The sequence below is a fragment of the Anastrepha obliqua genome, chromosome 2 (genome assembly GCF_027943255.1).
Source record: "Anastrepha obliqua isolate idAnaObli1 chromosome 2, idAnaObli1_1.0, whole genome shotgun sequence".
NCBI lineage: Eukaryota > Metazoa > Arthropoda > Insecta > Diptera > Tephritidae > Anastrepha > Anastrepha obliqua.
In genome coordinates, this window is record NC_072893.1 from 113,157,540 (window position 1) to 113,172,355 (window position 14,816).

Below are 14,816 nucleotides of genomic sequence, written 5' to 3' on the forward strand. Positions count from 1 at the left end.
TCATCGGATGTTGTCATTGTTTATGCTTCTGCGCCATATGTTAGGACGGGCATGATGAAAGCCTTCTGGAGTGTTAGTTTTGTACGTTGAGGGAGACTTTACTTAGTTCAAAGTAGCACTTGTTGGGAAGAGAGTTTCCCCGTTGGATTTCAAGGCTGACATTATTATCGGTCTTAATACTGGTTCCTACTTAGTTCTGCCATAAGTTCTGTTACAAGTTAAGTCCGTTATAGATATGAAATTTTGTTTTTTTTAAAGAAGTTAGTTTTATTTAATTATGTAAATAATAAAAAAAATGTAAATTTTCATTCGAAATGGTCACCATTTGCTTTTACACAAGTTTTCAAACGATTAGGCCATTCAGCTATTGCAGCATGCACGATTTCCATGGATATTGACTTCGCTGCTCGAAGCAAAGATTGTTTCACACTTTTCAAATTTCTGTGAGGCCTTCGACATACCAAGTTCCCCGATTCTGACCACAAACTATAGTCCATTGCCAGACTCTCGAGTCCCTGAAACGATTTCTAAACAACTTGTAGAGATTTGAGGATGGGAAGACTCCAAAACATCCCCTCTGCCACTCCTCGGTATGAGTTAGATGGGGAGATCGAGAGCTCAGTGAGCATTTATTCGGTCCTGACGGAGTTCTAAATGAGTAAAAATTGGTTTTAAAGGGGGGTAGAGATAATTTGCAAGCGCGCCTGCGGTGTCACAAAGCGCCATGACCCAAAGTATGATAAGTCGCACTAGGGACTACCGTTGGAATCTAATCTGGTAAAGATTTTGAAAATTCAAAAATAATCTCTCATTTATATACTTCGTTTTTATTTATTTTAGTGCAATTGTATCATGAATATAAATAAGATTCCAATTTTTACAAACTTATACATACATATATATTTTAAATATCTTTAGTAATAATAATAATAATAATCATATTTAATAGATAATAATAATAGCATTACTACATATACATACATATATCGCGTGCTGTTCGCTTACACTGGAGCTACAAAAACTGGGCACCCCTGCAAATTTACAAACACCCACAACTCATCTCTTCTATCAATTCTTTATCAATATGCATCAATAATAACTAATTTCTGCGTAGAGCGTCGTGCTACCGCCTCTACAGCTGTGCATCAATATCGTTGCAGTATTCAATTTTCTTTATTAAATTACAAAAACCTGTCTTACGTACGGCACCTTAACCCCCCCACCGTCCAATTTCCACCATTCAATTTCCTTTGGAACTGCTCACTGCCGACGCACGGTACGCTCGCGACTTTCCTCACGATGCAGTCCGTGACGCGGCGGTGACATGCTGCCATTGCTAGCACGTGTCTTTCGCGACCGCTTGAATTTGGCCATATCCTCGCCAAAGACGTCACCGGTGCGCAACGCAGATATCAGATCATCAAATTCGCCCTTATTGTTGTCACCCTTCACCGGCGAGTCGCGACCCGCTGAATTCGCAGATGATGTGAGCCCCAAATTTCGTGCCACCGACGACATGAGTCCCTCCTTGTTCTTCCGCTCGATGGTGCGTTTCTTTAGCTCAGCCTCCTGTTTGGCACGTTTCTCTTCCTCTTCCTGTCGCTTGCGGAAGTTGTCGTTGTCCTGGCGAGCTTCTGTGAATGCGCTCAGGAATGTATCGAATATGCCGAAGAATTCATCGGGTTGCAGCACAGAACCATCTTCGCCAAAGAGACGTACAGCACGATCGAAACGCGTCTTCATGTCTTGAAATTTATCCTCCAATTCGGCAAAACGTACTGAGGCTTGCGCATGGAATTCCCGCATTACGGGCAAGAAGCGATCGCCCGGTTGTGCCGGTCCGGCAGAACGATGGAACTCAATTTCGCGCGCTACATCCGCCAAACCAGTGCGCAACATTTGTATATCTTTGTCCATCTCGGCAAGCGAAACTTTCGAAGCTTCGCGTACGTGTGGTATGTCGTCCTCGATTTTGAGCAAATCTTTGAATTTCTTGTCAATCACGTGCACCAGGTAGTGTAGTAGTGTGGTACCTTTGGCGGCGCTGGATTTGGTGTCACCAAGACGATTGAGCGAGGCGAGACGGAAACCAGAGGCATTGCCGCGAGCACCACGATTCATGTAATTGCCTGGAAGTGAACAATCAAATAGGAATAATGGTTTATAATAATTATAGAAAATGCGACAATAATCTCAGAGTGTGCAGAAAATTTAATCTCCTCTTTATAAGTTAAAACTGCTACTGAGAGTAGTGTATGCAGTAGAGAGCCGAGCAAATCCAGCAATTTATGGCGTGCGCTTTGATGTAGTTCCATAAATGGTGGACCTTAAAGTTGTCTTGGTCTAAACAACTTTCAAGAATGTATAGTGTACTCTCTCTTAAGAGTCTACTCTCTCCTAACGGACACCTCCCACCAACGGACACTTTTTTCAGTATATACAACACATCTTTTAGAATTTTTTAACTCTTTCCGTCTCGGTGGTTAGCGTTTTTTTACGACGGTTGGCGACATTTATGTTTTTAATTTTGCACGAATATTGATTATTGCTTCCTTTTAAGTGGAGAGGGCGCTAATAGCTAGAAATACACCCACCACGTGTTGAGAAAATTTAAAGTAAAAATCCGTGGCCGCGCGTATTTGTGAAAGCTAGAAGTAAAAATTCATAATAAATTCAATAACGCAATTTATGGTTTGATTTTTGTGCAAATTTAGTTCTTGTTTAATTCTTCGATTACTTTACGAATATTTTTTATAATCAGTCGTGGTTAGCAACAATAACCACCGTGACGTAAGTATTCCTAGAATTTGGTTTTTTATACGGTCACTATGAGTGGGACTTTCTTTGGTATTTACAATATTTTAGGCAATTATTTCAATAATGCAACGATCATTGACGTAGAGGGAAATTGAAGAATGTTTGTATGAAGATTTACCTTCAGGACCTGAAAGTGAAGCCAGTTCCGATGAGGTGGCCGCCTGAGTGGCCAGTGTCAAAATCGATATTGGATGTGTGTGGGGCAGATGTACAAAATATCCATGAAGAGCTATTCGACGACGAGGATGACATACCATTATCAAACTTTGTAAGTCAGAATAATATTGTTAGCTCTACGACCTTGCAGCCTCCTAAATGGAAAAGGACCTTCTCTATGGATATACCTGGCGAGTTTGTTGAGAGTGTGGGCTTTGTTGATCATATAATCAGCTTGGAAGATGTAACACCACTCCGATTGTTTCGCATGTTTTGGACAGAGGACTTGGTTGAGGTCATAAGCTTTCAAACTAACCTATATGCAACACAAGAAGGTAAACCTTTTTCTCCTACCAGTCCTTCTGAAATACAAACTTTCTTGGCCATAAATATGGTGAGTTACAAAGATTACTGGTCTTCTGATCCTGATTTACGTGACTCCTACATTTCCTCTTGTATGCCCCTAAATCGCTTCAGCTGGCTTCTTGGATGCTTGCATCTGAATGACAATAATCTCATGCCTGCTAGAACGCATCCAGACTATGATAAGTTATATAAAGTCCGTCCTATGCTTGAAATTCTTCGCCGCAACTTCAGAAATAATTATAAACCATCCGAATGAGTCGCGATCGATGAAAGCATGATAAAATTCAAAGATGTGGAACAAGTTACTAGCAGGGAACGTAATGGAAGTGCAGTTAGGATCGATTGCCCTCTGGCTGTAAAGAAATACAGCAATATGAACTTCGTTAATAAATTCGATCAATTAAAAGCGTGTTACTCCATCGACGGAAAATCCCAAAAGTGGTGGCACCGAATTTTTTTTATTTCCTGGATTGCTGCGTTATCAATAGCTATATAGCTTACAAAGAGCTTCAGATTAAGACACCTCATTTGGATGAGTTTACATTGAAGGACTTTCGCCGCTCAATTTATCAGGGGCTGTCAGCAGCTTGCTACGTAAACAAGCGAGCTCGAGGAAGTTCCGCGATCAGCAATGGTTCAAGCCCAAGATCTACTGTACCAGTTGCTATAAAACGGTATAATCCTAGCGTGCCTGCTGAAATCCGCCATGAGAGTAATCGACACCAACCGCTTAGAGGCACACCTAGAAGATGCGCCTTTTGCAGTACCCAAAGCGTCCCTGTCCGCACAGTATGGCAATGCAGAACATGCCACGTCCCACTTTGCCTCCGAAAAGGAAAGACATGTTTTTCAGATTTTCACAAGAAATAATTATTTGTAAATTTATTACCAAATTTTGTATTGTCTTTTTTCTAAAAATAAATAAAAAAGTGAAGTAATTGAGTGTATTAGTTTTAATAAATATTTGTACCCTTCAGTCATGGTGGTTACTGGTGGTGACCACCTTGTTTCTCAAAAACCTAACGGTAAATATTTTTTTTTTTGCATTCGTGTGTTACTTGTATTCCATATTCACCAATTAACAACAAAAAATAAATTTTTTATGTCGCAGTAAAGAGCGTGACGGAAAGAGTTAAAATTACTTCCTGTTGAGCGGACAACTCTCCCAAAACATATTACTAACTTTTCCTTCCATAGAGACTACGGATTCATCTGACTACAAAACTAGCAGACTTCTTAAAATATAAGATCGTATCTTTAGCTCCAAATAGTAGCCTCATTGCTGCCTCAGGTTTTGAACGCCACATGCCGAGTGCTTGATTCTAATAGTCATTATCGTTTCTCAGACTCAGGAGTCGGGACTCTCAGGAGTCGGGTATGCTTTGGCCTTTTGATGTTTTGTTCTACCATAAATTAACACCGCTCAGTTCGGTAAATTCACTACTCAGTCCGTTATCAAGGCTGTCTAAAGGAAATGTCGGTGGTCCAATTAATCAAAAGTGAAGGAGGCTTTAAATAAAAAAGCATGTAAGGGATCCTGTAAAAAGATGGTGGGTGTCGTTGGATCTTTTTCCAAGCGCGACTCAAGATACAGTAGATCATGGCATACCCCGGATAGGTGGTCATTTAATCCTTTACATTATTGCCACTTCCACATTCCACGAAGTAAATCGAGCCTTTTTTCGGAAAAGTGGTGATTGGCCTTCGACAGCGGCATTCTAAGAAGTTGTTAATGCCTCGCGATGGATTTCATTTGGAACCTGTCTTGCACGTTTTCTTTTGCACCTCTTCATTCAGCTCATAAACGGGGTTTCTAGATGGGAGGAAGGGTATAGAGTGAATTATAGTGTCAATACATTTCCGGATAACCTTCTCTGATAGTCTTTTCTGATATCTTCTGTTTTGCATAATTTAAGGGAATGTTTGACATTTTCAACCAGATTCGGAGAAGTTAATTCGTTAGGAAGATGTAAGTATATATTCTCTATGAACAAAATAAATTACTATCGAGGTCGTGTAAGCTATAGGGTTTTCCAAACAGAGGTGTTATTTTGATGTTCAAAGAAAAAATGCTATTTTTTAATATAAATGATCGATTGTTTATTTGATTATAAAGGGGAAGGTATGCCGTTAATAGTGGAAAATAACATCAGGCAAATTACCCCCATGACCATGCTTACAGGACAATATCCTTTTCATGAAATTTTCTATAACCGAATTGCAAAGTGGCTGCCCTATGTCCTCGATAGCCTCACGAATTCCATCTTTGAGGCCTTGAATCGACCCTGGGCTGTTGGCGTAGACCTTCCTTTTTACGTGGCCCCAAAGAAAAAAAGTCTCAAGCTATTAAATCACAAGATCTTGGTAGCCAATTGTGATCACCTCTTCGAGAGCTAACACGGTCCGGAAACTTTTCCCGTAAAAGATCAATGGTTTCGTTGCTTGTGTGGCACGTAGCGCTGTCTTGTTGAAAATAAACGTTGTCCAGATCAATACTAAGATCTGAAGATCTGATGGATCTTACAGAATCAGATACAATGATGAGATCGAACAGCTAGGCCAAAACATTGCACGTTTTGCTAAATCTCAGCGCCTGAGAGGGTTTGGACAAGGACGACAGCAAAATTACGACAAATACCTTCAATTATGGGCAGTAAAAAGCGTGGAAGACCGCCAAGAAGATGGGCAGATGATATTGATGCAGATTTGCGTCTTATATGAATCGATTTGTAGGGAGCGCGATTGTGAAGGAAACACTGGCTCACCTCGAGCTATAATTGTTATAATGATGATGATGAGCTCTATCGTGAGTCTCTTAGAACTCATTATAAAAGTCGTGAAACCTTTCGAGTTTCTGCATACTTAGAATACTCGCTATCCATTAGTAAAGTTGGTTGCTTACTTGGATTATCTACCAATACCTATCTTCACTCTTGGAAAAGACTTTTAAGCTAGTCTCACACAATTTGTGGCCGACTAATTGCTTCCTAAAAACTGGCTACGACGGCCGAACAGGTTGATGTGGGACTACCATTCGGAAGTGACCATGTTCGAAACTCTGGCCATGAAACATCAAATGATAGGCAAAGTGTTTTCTAATAGCGGCCGACCCTCGGCAGGCAATGGCCAACCTTCGAGTGTATTTTTGCCATGAAAAAGCTTCTAATAAAAAACATATGCCGTTCGGTGTTGGCTTAAAATTGTAGGTCCCGCCATTTGTGGGAAAACATCAAGATCTCAAATAGGGGGAGGAGCTCGGTCAAATACCCAATAAAGAGTATAAGGGCCAAACGTATCTGCCTAAGGATGGCTGAAAACAGAAATACTCTCTTGAGAACTAACGATTTCTGTAAGGTCGTAGCTATCAAGAACCCCATACCATCACTGCACTCCTGACGAAAGTCAGAAATCCAATAATTTTTCACCAATTTCTCTCCCTTACTCACCCAACGCCAGCACCAACTCGAGTAACTTGCGCAGTCGTCTTGAACGCGCTACTTCACGTGATGCCTCCATAACGCTGCGTATGCGCGGTATCAAATCGTTGACGGTGATCATAAAACGCTTCTTGTAGTGTAGACTCTTCAAACGCTGTTCGTAGTGCGGGATTCTGCAGAGAATGAAAATTTTCAAAATTAAACAAAATCAAATGGGGCATCATGGCTTTTCTCTTACTTTGATATTTCGTAAAGGAAACGATCAGCGCGCGCCAAAGACTCTATATCTTCGCTATGCTCATCCAATAAAGCGCGTTCCTCCGCCGAGGGCGTAAACTTCAGCAACTGTTCGACCATGTCAAGAGCCAATTGCTCATTGCTGTCCATGGATAAGATGGCTCTGTGCAAAGAGAATAAAATTTTAAATTATTTAGCGCGCAATTAAAGCGTAAACATTTTCAGAAGGCTGGCGTCGGTATAAGAGCATTGATCTAACCTTAAATAAATCTAGTCTTTTTACTTACTTGGAGATCTCCTCATCACTCATCTTCAATTTACTTAAAAGTATGGTACAATTTTGTGCGCGTCGTCCATCGATGACGGATAGTATTTTTGTGCGCTGCTTGCCCATCACGCGCAGATCCTCAACAGAGCCATCGTTCTTTGAGAAAAATGCGGGAATTTCATTAGTTAGTGTTGCGTAAAATTAAATTACGTATTAAGTTACCACTACGCCATTCTTCTGATAGGCCGAGAAGAGTTTATCTATCGCCTCCAGTTCCATGTTGTTGTACCATTTAGACTCATCCAACTCACTCCAGACGGTGCCTTGCACTTTGGCATCGGGCAGCTTGGACCAGTTGAAGCTCTTTAGTGGATTTGAAGGCTGTGGCACATTCTTTTTGGGCACTTCAGTTTTGGGTGGTGGGGGCGCTACAAGCCACATACATTTATGTGTGTATTAGAGCTGCTAATAACAAACTGAAATTCATAGTAACTCACCCATTGTCGGCGCCATGGCGAGTGGTAGTGGTGCACCGGGACACGGTGGTGGTGGTGGCGGTGCTGCTGCCATTGGCGGTGGCGGTGGTGGCACTATCTTCATGGCTGGCGGTGGTGGTGGTGATACGGCGCCATTACAACCTGTCAGACCGGCTACTTTTTGGTCATCTGGTATGCTACCCTCGGTGACTAGCCGCTCGAGACGTGTGCGCTCTTGTTGTTCGGTCATCAAGCGATGTTGCAAATCTTCCGCCTTCATTTCAGCCGTTTGCGCGCGTTGTACAGCTTGTGAGTGATTCGCCGACTCTTTTTCGAGTCGCTCACGCATGCGTGTCAAACTCGTTTCCAAATCTTCCTTCTCTTGTTGACGTTGATCTAATTCCTGTTCCTTTTTGGCGAGACGCGATTGTACTTCGAAGTTTTCACGTTCAAGTTCGTCAGCGCGCTTGCGTGCCTGTGTCAATTCTTCTTCTTTCACTAATAATTGCACGATTTCACCGACGTTTATCTCCAGCGGAGCAACGTCGGGATCACGTACGGTTAAGAGGGGGAGTTTCTCTTTATTGGGATCATCGGGATCGACATCGCTTTGCGGGCGTCCTTCGGTCTGTAGTACAATTTGTTGCACGACACGATCGAACATGAGCCACTGCTGTGTGGAAGGACCGGTATCTGCGAGAGCAAAGGAAGTGGAAATTGAATAATGAGTTGAAGTTGTTGGAATCTCGGTTAACTGGGATACTCACATGGCAATAACAGCATATGCTGTAATAGCGATAACAAATGTGGATACGCTGGCGAGTGGCTCAATTTGCGACGCAGCAAATCAAACATGGCCGTGGCACTTTTCGTATCCACATGCTCCATATTAAACTTGCGCGCCAGTTCCTTTTCATCTTCGGCGCGTACCATTTCAAAGAAGTCCTGGAAGAATAATTTTTTTGTGCATAGAATGCGTGAAGACATCGAACGCTAGACGCGCTAAACTTACCAAATGTCTGTCGAGCGTTTCATTCTCGTATGTTCGCAATTTATCGATCACCGGCTGTATGCCGAGCATGAGAAACTCATAACGCAGATGTAGACGGAATTCGAGACTTTCCTGGCCGGGTCCGTAGTTGAGCACTGCATTGACAAACGACATAATAGCGGTCTGTAGATGAATATTGTCGCGATAAGCGCCTCTCGTACGATCCAGATCATTGATTACGGTCTGTGCAAGTCAAGCGGAATGATTGTGAGTCATAAAAATTCTACTCCATAACTCTTTCAAATTTGACTCCATAACTCTACCCAAAACTTACCTGGAAACGCACGCGCTCCGCTGCAAATTCTTGAAAGTTTAACATGGCCTGTAGCACTTTTCGATGACCACCGGGCACCAGGCATACGGCACCCAAGATTTCTAAAGCCGCAATTTTTGTTTTGACATTGTCTGCTATCAGCGAACGCGCTATCGTGTCGATCGACGTGGGATGCGCCAGTACATGGGCGCGCCCGGTCTAAAACAAAAACAACGTAACTTTAAATTGACATCTGATGCACTTGAATCATCTTCAATTTACCGAATTATTCATCAATGCTTTGATGCAACCAATAATTCTGGTATGCAGCTCACTATTCACCACGCATGTGTCCATATTTTGCAGTAGATTTAACAGACAGGGTAATCCCTCCAGGTCGACAAAACGCAGCACAAAGCTGTGTGTCGATGTGCGTAACGCCGTTTTGAGTGCATCCAGGAATGGACCATGACCTTCGATACGCAGATAGTACTCATGGCCGCCAGAATCGTCAAAACTGAGACTCACATAACGCACTAAGGTCTTCAGGTTATCAATATAGTAGTCGGCCGTGGGTGGTTGTGTGATTGACGCCGTGTTGCCATCGGTAGTGTCGATCGGCTGTTTACGTGAACAATATATTTGCCATTTCTTCTGTGGCGGCAAATTGAGCATTGCCTCTTTATTGGGTGCTGTAAGGTCGAGTTCCTCGACAAGTTCGGCAAACTTTGCATCCAACTCATCCACAGGTGGCATGGGTTGTGTGGGTGTGAGCGTTTGTAGCGTGAAAGCGCCTTCAACCACACAAATCTCCGGTGGCTCGTCATCCTGGAAAATGTGAAGGATAAAATTATGTATAATATTTGACTGTAGTAGATATGATAGAAAAACTCAAATACGGTCTAATACGAAGAACGGGCACTGCTTCTTGCAAATTGGGTGAGTAGGTGTGTTATTCTTTATACTCAGTATATGTTGTTATTCAGAGGTTCGTATCAAAGACGCACCAATTGATAGAAAACGTGTTTTCTAATGGCAAACAATGAGTTGTTGAGCAAAGTTAAAAATTCACAGTTTTATGAAAGTCTCCAAACTCTCCACAAACCAAAATTGCTTTTTTACTGGGTTCTCCTAAAGTTTTCGGCTATTTGTGCACATTTTTAAGCTATTTGTACACTATAAAAAAATCTCCAAACTCTCAAAAATTTTAAATCATTAAATATTTTGCATTTCTAAGCCCATTGTATAAATATTGTACTAAATAAATTATTAAATACTAGAGTATTTCCAATGCAATATCTATTAAGAACTGTTTTTTTAGTGATATTATTTGTATTATTCGCACAACTTTTCCAAACACTTATAACAATTTCCACAGCAAATAATGCCTTTTAACTAACTCGTTTATTATTTGGATATTTATTATTTATATTATTTCAATAAAACACTAACTCTTCGTGACTAACCGCTTGAAAAATAATATTGCACCTGTTAGGTCTCGGTTAATTTGTGCACTTTGTGCAAATAAACATATCAACAGCCCAAATAAGCTAACAAAGGAAAGACTACAACAAATATCAATAAATATTGCTAAATCAAATGGCACTAACTATGTCAACACCTTAGAAAGTAACCAAACCATAATATGGAGACTTTTACTGCGCTCCAACAAGTATCGACTATTCGCGTTGCATTTGTGATCCGCTTTGCAGATAATATGCGGAAAATATGTAGTTGCACTTAAAAGTTGCGACTACTGCTGTGGTTGGGAATTGTCATTGCTCTTGTTGTTGTTTATTTGCACTTAAGCCAGTTACAACTTTCCCAGCATTGCTGCCGTTGCGGCTTCTGCAAGTTTTCCAATGCAAACAGAAATTATGCCATCAAATTTCGGTGTGAAAGTGAGTGTGGCCGTGTAATTAGCAATTACATAAACACAATATTTTTGTAGTCGTTAGATAGTGAATTTGGCGAAAAGCGAGAGTTTGGCAAAAATGCGATATTAAACTGATAGCTTTGGTAAAGGTGCAGTAACGCAAAAGTCTCCTTATTGCCATTGGTCATGAATGAAAAACGGACCGTATAGGCACAAATCGTAAAGTTAAATTAAGGGGTCATATAATTGTAATGAACTGGTTGAAATTGCATACCATGAGGCGAATGAACTCGCGTATGTATGTAAGCTTATATATGAATATACCCACGTGGCATATTACTTTAGCTTCTTTTCATAAAAAATTTGTTAGTTTTTAAAGACAGGTGAGAGCTCTCGTCAAATTGAGAGTAAAATATACAGAAACATTTTTTTTGATTTTTAAAATGTAGTTATCTAGTTTTTTTTCTTTATTGGATGGTCACTCAGTTCATTAAAAAATCTACTATAGGTACTATAAAATATTCTAACGACATAATTTAGAAATTCGTTCTTGTTTACTTGATAACGTTGACCAAAAATAACTTATTGCGCTACTTAATCGGTCAAGGAAAAACGTCTCTATGTTGGTTGCTTTGGTTACAGACCACTGTCTCCAGGGTCGACATGTTCAAAAATTGAACGTACCTCATTTCGACTAGCTGCAAGAATGAGGAGTAGGAAGAGTCTGTCAGACATCTTCTCTCTCACTGTCCTGCGTGGCAAGCCACTAGGTTTAGATACTTTGGTCATCGTTCTTGAATGATACTGATGACCTTGAGGATTAAAGTGTCAGCCAGATCAATGGGCAAAAGAAAATAGTTTAACGAGGAGTAGCAGGTAAACTGGTGCTGTGGTATCACAAAAGATCGGCAACGGTCTAAGTGAGTTAGTTTAAATATCGACTGCCACTTCTACCTACCTACCTATTGCCTATTGTAGACTCATTTACTTAAAATGTTCATTATTGTTATTATTATTATTAGACTACTGCGCACTGCGACCAAAATAGATCCATTGTGCCAAGCATGCTGAGATACCATATATAGTATTTTAAGGATTTTTTAAAACTTTAACACATTCTGGGGCTTATTACTCTATAGATTATATGGAGGTACGGCAGTACCACCAAGGTGCCGTAGCCGTTTTTTGCCTAGTGCAGGACTTTCACAAAAAATGTGTTATGAATTTTCAGTGTCCATTTCACAGAATCGGTAGATGATGGTCTCAGAAAGGCCAATTTTGCTCAAGTGATATCTCAGGCTACACTGACCTGTAAAGTAACCAGTTAAAAGTTTTAAGTCTACTCTGCTAAGTGAAAGTAGCTTATCAGAAATTCCTTTGTCTGGCGCTAGGAATTGTTTCGCTTGTGGTTGATCGATAGAGTTTCGCCAACAAACTTCTTCACCTCCCAACACCTGAAAATTTCGTTGATGAACCGTTATTTCATTTCCCTCGTGTCCTTCGTACCCAGGAACCCAACCCAGTAATAAAGAGTTGAAATTCCTTAGCATATTAAGAAGATTCAGCCAGTTATGTACCCTTTTTGGGGTGATTGTAGTTGTTAGAAGGGCTTTCAAAGCCGCTTGACTATCCAAAAGTATGTAAATGTGAGTTCCTCGCATTTTCTTCGGAGACGTTCCCTCACACATATCTCAATGGCGTGTATTTCTGCCTGGAAGATTGTTGGGTAGAGACTCATTGGAATCATTTTTTTTTAATTTAGGTCCATTGATTCCCGCCCCTGTTCTATCATCTTCTAATTTCGATCCATCAGTGTACCATATCTGGGATTCGGGTTTGAAGGTGATAGAATTATTTTTCCAGGCTGCATGTTCTTGAATGAGAACTTGGCAGTTCCTGAAGAGAATGGGTTTGATTTTTAGGTCTCCTTTCATATATCCACATTTTAGGTCGGATTTGCCTTCAGTCTTAAGGCGCTCTGACGTATTTCTTTTTCAATTGAGAGAGAAGCGGTGGTGGCTATGAACGCATAGGTGCTTATAGGTTTAACAACTGTAGTGAATGTCAAATAAGTCATTATGGGGCTGTGTGCTCATGTTTTTCCAAAAAGACCTTGTGCAGGCATAGAAAGCCCTTGAGGCTTTTGCAGTATCTTTCTCAAAATAAGAGTTCCAAGTGAGCGTTCATTACTGACATTCTTAAACTTAAAAGAGGCTTTCTTATACTAAAGATAGCTTCTCACATTGGAATTAAATTCCCAAAAATAATTTTGTGTTTTATACGCCTAGTACAGACGGCCCTTCAACATTATTTTTCATAGACTGGACAATTAAATCTAATAAATCTAAACGCTGAGTCCTAAAAGGCCATAACCAGAAAGAATGCCCACAAAACCTGGTAGTTTGTTAACTAGCACGGCGACGTGTATTCTGATATCGCCTGAATACCCTATTTACAGTGTGGTGTATATATTCCCCGTAAGGCAGCTTGCGTATCACACCGTGATGAGAAAGTAGTTTACACTCAACAGTTTTCTACTGCAAGCTGAACTACCTTCTAGGCACGTCACAATCCATCGCTTCCAAATCAGTGAAGATATATAGATGTTCATAAAACAACCACTGGACCAAATCTAATAAAGTCAGGCTTTAAATGGAAAACCCATTACTACATCGAAAGTGCATTACTACCTGTCCGGATTCTATCCTAAATGCCGTTAACGAAGCCCAACCACCACCCATAGCAAACAATGAGCTTTAGCTGTCGCATGAAAATCATGTTACCTTGGCAGTATTGCGCTCTTATTATTGCAGCCGTCTAAAATCATACTTATCTAGAATTCATCCTGATACACACAACATATGCTCGGCATTTGAAGCTACTTCGCATGACTCTAACTACCTCTTTATATGCTGCTTAAGCCCATTTATCTAACAACCTCCTCCTTTGGCTCCCACCCCGCCCGTTTCTTGGGCTTCCTTAAGTCATGCTTAAGAGGTTCGATTTTATTATGAAATTTGCCAAGAAGCAACATTAGTGCATGTGAAAAGAACAGCTCCTTTGTTCTGAATTTGGGTATGTATACTTTTTATTTGTAACAAAGATTAGGAATGGGAAATACTTTTACCTCGAAGGTATTGGTGAAGTTAAGCAAGTAATAAAATGCTCTTACTTTTCGAATTTAGAATTTATGTAATTCTTTATTTTTTTGCGGTGCGTTTTGATGCTTTCCCACAAATGGAGGTACCTGCACCTCCGAACGGACAGATGATTTTTTCTGAGAAGCCCATTTGACTATTATTATATGACAAGATTCTTCGATTCGGCACCTATGGGTGCACAATAGAATCAGGGGCGCCCGCAATCACAATGAAAATCCAAGCACAGAAGACCTTCTCTGCGTTTAATATGAATAGATGGGACAAAGAGAGGCCAATTGTCGAGATTTTCTGGTCTTAGCCCAAACGGACAAATGGTTGTAGAGTCAGTCAGGTCAGTCACATGAGATGAAAACTCGAAGATTTTTCCAAAGGGAGAAATAAATAGCTCTTGTTTTTATGTGCAAATTTACATTTTTTGTTTGGTTTGTTAATACAAAGTTGTTAGGTTTACTTTATATCCTTCCTAAGTAATTATTAGCTTAAGCTGCAACTGATGGAAACAGTTAATATAGGCAATACTAATTGTAGTTCAAATACATCCGCAGAGGTTCGACCAATTTTTTTTGTTTTTGTGAAGAATATACCAAATCATTCATCTGAATTCTAAGCTATCGGGGGATACATATTTTAATTAGACAAATCTAATGAAGTGTTTTTTCCTGTCTCTATAACTCCAGTCTAAGATTAGCGGATAATAAAGTGAAATAACTTTTGGCTT

At 40.5% G+C, this 14,816-nt stretch overlaps 1 protein-coding gene across 1 annotated transcript in view; it reads right to left on the reverse strand.

Annotated features, from left to right (window-relative positions):
* Positions 1–808: 808 nt before the first annotated feature.
* LOC129237508 (disheveled-associated activator of morphogenesis 1) overlaps positions 809–14,816 on the reverse strand; it is a 91,760-nt gene continuing 77,752 nt past the window's right edge. The window contains exons 3-12 of the mRNA XM_054872302.1: positions 9,344–9,889; positions 9,083–9,280; positions 8,770–8,991; positions 8,525–8,702; positions 7,779–8,450; positions 7,504–7,709; positions 7,301–7,437; positions 7,015–7,176; positions 6,786–6,949; positions 809–2,129 (exon numbers count right to left, since the gene is read on the reverse strand). Of these exons, the coding sequence (XP_054728277.1) occupies positions 1,261–2,129; positions 6,786–6,949; positions 7,015–7,176; positions 7,301–7,437; positions 7,504–7,709; positions 7,779–8,450; positions 8,525–8,702; positions 8,770–8,991; positions 9,083–9,280; positions 9,344–9,889 (3,354 nt within the window). The 3' untranslated portion in view covers positions 809–1,260. The remainder of the gene's footprint in view (positions 2,130–6,785; positions 6,950–7,014; positions 7,177–7,300; positions 7,438–7,503; positions 7,710–7,778; positions 8,451–8,524; positions 8,703–8,769; positions 8,992–9,082; positions 9,281–9,343; positions 9,890–14,816) is intronic.